This window comes from Arachis ipaensis, chromosome B05 (assembly GCF_000816755.2).
Source record: "Arachis ipaensis cultivar K30076 chromosome B05, Araip1.1, whole genome shotgun sequence".
Taxonomy (NCBI): Eukaryota; Viridiplantae; Streptophyta; class Magnoliopsida; order Fabales; family Fabaceae; genus Arachis; species Arachis ipaensis.
Genome location: NC_029789.2, coordinates 35,348,400 through 35,353,202, shown reverse-complemented (window position 1 = coordinate 35,353,202; position 4,803 = coordinate 35,348,400). Strand labels below are relative to the sequence as shown.

Here is a 4,803-nt window from a genome sequence, read left to right as displayed (position 1 = left end):
TATGGTTTAGAAATTAGGAAAACGGAAAACCTTGATGATCAATTGTGTCACTTGAAAGCAATTAGAATTTATAATTGAACTCTTCGGCGTTTGATCTATGCAACTGAACCCACTTAGTGTGACAAGGCTTAGTTATTGAATAAACAAATGAAAATTTTCATCTTGTTGGTTGTACCATGTGTTGTTCAAAATTTTTTTATGAATGTAGGGGAGTGAAGCATTTTTAAGGGGCGTCTTGGAGAGTATGCAATCTGTGTACTTGAATAGAAACCCTACAGCAAAGGCCATATTGGAACTTGTTCGTTCTGCTGAGAACAACCCATTGTGCTATGATCATCTTGCATTCAGAACATTCGGCGTATTTCTCTTGCATCTCTTCCAAAAATACGTTTATTATCTGTGACTGAAATATGCTTTGATTCACTCTTAATTGTGATAATGTGACCTTAATTTGTAGGTGACTGGTTATGGAATTGACTCTGTGGCTAGTTTCTTTCTTGATTATGGCTATACGCCGCGAGAGGAATTGCGGTTTCCTGCCAAGAAGTTGAGAGCTTTGTGGTTTTCACCTCCTGCTGACTCACAAGATGGCGGTGGCAGTGGAATTAAGGGGCCTTTGCCGAGAATATTTATATCGGAGCTGATTGTGGATCAGATGAGTCCACAAACTCAGGTGTGTTCACGAGAACAATTTTCAATTACCATGCCCTGAGATCTGTGCTCTGGCCTATTAGGATTACATAATCATAATGGAGGCTGTGGCTGGATCTTCTTTATCTTATTTGATGCTAACTTCAGATGTTATTGAAGAAATAACACAGTCCTTTTTATCATGGTTGTTGCTATGCTTTTTTGTAGTAGTGAATTGAGCAGCTATTTAGGTTTACAGTTATTGATGTACTCAATGATATGATGCTGAAAGGTGAATAAATTATGTTATGAGTTTATGAGGTTTGCATTCATTAATTCTCACCATATGAACTTAGAAGAAATAAAGAGTATGGTCTTTCTTGCCGTCCAGTTGGAGAAATTCTGTTTTTGAAGCTTGTCATGCTCATTATAGCATTTGCCATTTGAGCTTTTAGAACAATATGATATAGCTTGAGTTTTTCTGTTGTTTGATCTGATCAAATATGCTTGGTATGGGACTATAACTCTGTCACCAGCATTTCTTGTATGATTTCATAACTGTTATTGTCACGCGATGTTTGTCCTGTAGCTATAAACAGTAGTATTTAGCGTTAGAATTATATTTTGAGAAAAAAGACTGGCTTGCTAACTTAGGATTCTAAATATATATACACTGCAATATGGTTGTGATGTCGTATTTGTGAAATCCATATCCAAATTTATTTAATTATTGTATGACGTCAATGGTTCATATTTCTACATGTATGGATGGCTCCCGGTTCTAAAATCCTAACTATACTCAAGGAGCTTTGAACTTTTGGTGCAGGAAATAATTAAAAAATATACTGCATCATCTGGTAATGGAAACCAGTATGCTGCTCTTGCAAGTTCCTTGGGACTTTTAACATGGGAAAAGCCTTCATATTCTGAATTTCAAGAATTGGCAAGGTAAATCTTTATGCCTTGACATTTTATTTACTTAAAAAAAGTCTAGAATCTTGCATACTTATCTTTTGCTGATTTTTCATACACAGTGAAAGTGAGTATGCTGCTTGGACCTTAGTCAATGGACATGCACTGAATCATGTTACGATTTCCGCTCATCGGCTGAAAACTGAATTGAGAGATATAAAAAATCTGAATCGGTTTATAGAGGAGAGTGGATTCAGATTAAATTCTGAAGGAGGAGTTTTGAAAGGTTTGTACCCTTGTATAGTTGTTCTGAGTTCCTTTAGACAAACAAAAGCATTCAATGTCCAAATGAGAAGACAATCTCATGCCAGTCTGCTTCTGATTCTCGCAATTGCTGTTCCATTATACACAATGAGGATTGAAGCAGCAGCGACTTCTTCTAATTGTTTCATGAATCATAACTTAGATTTTCCATACAACACAAGCATACATTCATTTTCAAGATATTCACTGCAAGTTCTTGTAGTTAGTTGATTTCAAGGATCATGCAAATGAATTTAAAATTCTTTCACTTACAGTGAGCCCTGATGGTCTTCTCCTACAAAGTTCAACTGTAGCAGATTCGATGCCTTTCCAATTTTCTGACGGGGCAACTGAATCAGTTCCATGCTCATACATCGAATTTGCTGAGCGTCTGGTGCTGCCACAATATAAAAATTTACCAGCTGTAGAGGTAAGCTGCATTCTTTCTTTTATAAAAAATGTTACGTGCATACTAAAAATTCCACCAAATCAGCCACTATGTATTTGTGTATTAATACATGTGTTTAACTCATTTTCAATATGTATTTTGTATTTTAACATGTATTTTATACAAGTGGCTCATTTGGTAGCTGATTTTTTCTATACACCTAATATAGTTATTAGTGTATATGTTTGGTTGCTAGAACAGAGATTGTCACATCTTTCTCTTATATTAGGTTGGGGGTAAAAATGGGATTGAAACCTTTATGGACACCAAACTTATCCATGAACATTTCCTTCCCCTTTTTATCCGAAACCAAACATAATAGTAGTAGTATCATGCTGTCGTGTTAACTCTCTATTATAGTAGACTTTTGGTTTTGAATGAAAATGGGAAATACATCTGAATTTGAATGACTTACTCATGTATATTTTAAGTTGGGGAATGCTGACTTAAAGATTAAACTAATGGAACAGGTTAAAGAATTCCATAGGAGGGATGGTTTTGAGGTAGGAAATGCTGACAAGATCTTTGAAAGCACATCAAAGGATCAGTTGAGCAGAGTAGGCTAATAAGAGATTGTACATTTCATGCTCGGTTATTTTCAGGAAGTATGGATTTCGTTCACTTCTAGTTGGTGCTCCTTTTGTCTCAACCTCTCAATAAATGTTGCTTATATTAGATTAGTACTTTGAAACTTCAATGTATTTGTAAGCAGTAGTGTACTGGTACGTTGATTTTTTAATGTACTAATTGTATCAAACGGAGGAGGGTGTGTGTAAATTCTGTATATTGGAATCAGATTGAATAATTCAAGAGAAGTAGAAAACAATTAATAGTTTAGTAAAGTTAATGTATTTCACAAATTTCTTCCTTTCTTCTACTTCAACCAGGGCGTGTACTTTTGTGATTAAATAAATTAGAAAGAAAGAATACAGAAGGAATATAGAAGAGAACTAGTTGGAGTGAAAGATTTGATTTATTATAGCCCTTTACTTTGTTGGTTCTCTTGAGAAAGAGAGATTGGAAGACATTGTTAGGTCTTGTACATGTCATGTGGCCAAAGGATCAGGTAGGGTCCTGTTTGCATTTAAATAGAGTATCTTAGAAAGATCAAAACACGGAAAAAACTATTCACAAAAGAATGAAACTAATGTTATGCTCATTAAAGATGAATTTTATTTGACAAAAGTAAGTATTAAATTTTTATTGACTCCGTTTAAAAATTATCCAAAATTTTCAAACTACTCTGTTCAGTTTTGTCTTCGATGTTGCTTCCTCTTTCTCATCACTTTTGTCGCCACCATCATGGTTTCTTCTATCTTCATCATTGTTCTTGTTGTTTCCTTTGCCTTTTTTGATGTCGCTACTCTTCTTTTACCTCTCGTTATCGTTACTGCTTTTTTTGTGTCTTGTCATATGGGTAGAAATATTAGTTTATTCTTTAAATAGATAAATAATCACCTAAGAAAATTAAAGAAATGATATTTTTTTTTGTTTGGTTTTTCACAAGATCTCCTAGCCTAACAGATCAAACTTAATCTAAAAATTTGTTGTTGGTCAATAAATTGTTATATATACAAAGCGAAATCTAAACCACAAGTTTAAGCAAACTAATGAACTAACCACCAGACTAACCCAAGATAGTTAAAGAGATGATATTATTATTGTTAAGTTAGTGCTAGAGGAACAAATATTTTTGTAATCAAGTTCAACTAAGTTTATCCAATCACTTATTATCCTAACAAAAATATTCAGGCAAAAGTGCAACGTAAATTATAAATTTCTTCTTCTTCTCTTGATTTCTTTTTCAGTTTCTCCTTCTTCTACCACTATTTTTTTTCTTTTTCTTTCTTCTTTCTTCTTTCTTCTTCTTGCTTTTGTTTTTTGAAAAGGAGAAAACAAAAGAAAATAAGACAAAAACGAATAAGAAAAGGTGGAAAAGACAAAGAGAGAAAAAAAAATAGTAGAAGAGGAATGTAGTCAATGACAAATTTAAAAAAATTTATTAGTAGGGGCAACATATATATAGTATAATAATTTTTATAATTATACTATAATGTCATAAAATATGATTACTCTTTAAATTATTTAATCAACAAATTAAAATAACAAAATAATAATTCAAAATAATAACAAATAATTTAGAATTCCATTCTTGTAGGTTTCATATTTTAAAAAGATTGAATAATCTTTTCACTGTTAATATAATCAAATGTCTCTCTTTTTATATATGTCATTAAACAATCATTTAAAAATTTCATCTCCCATACAGTTACAAGGTTGACTCTTTAAAATGTTAATAGCAGAAAAAGTTCTTTCAACTGATGCAGTTGCTATGGACAAAACTAAAGCTAACTTCAAAGAAGAAACACTAATGGATAAACAATAATTTTTCGAGTCTCAACCAATAAAATTGATCATCAGAACGCACATCTAGTATGAAGTTCTCAAGTTGACCGTCAAGTGCCAAAAGTAGAGTGGAAGAAAATTCTAATGGATAGAATTGAGCTAAC

The 4,803-nt window shown here is 32.8% G+C and overlaps 1 protein-coding gene across 1 annotated transcript in view; it reads left to right on the top strand.

The window, feature by feature from the left end:
* Positions 1–3,153, top strand: part of LOC107643527 — a 3,680-nt gene extending 527 nt beyond the window's left edge. Inside the window, exons 2-7 of the mRNA XM_016347206.2 lie at positions 209–358; positions 458–673; positions 1,457–1,578; positions 1,665–1,828; positions 2,121–2,275; positions 2,764–3,153. Of these exons, the coding sequence (XP_016202692.1) occupies positions 209–358; positions 458–673; positions 1,457–1,578; positions 1,665–1,828; positions 2,121–2,275; positions 2,764–2,859 (903 nt within the window). The 3' untranslated portion in view covers positions 2,860–3,153. The remainder of the gene's footprint in view (positions 1–208; positions 359–457; positions 674–1,456; positions 1,579–1,664; positions 1,829–2,120; positions 2,276–2,763) is intronic.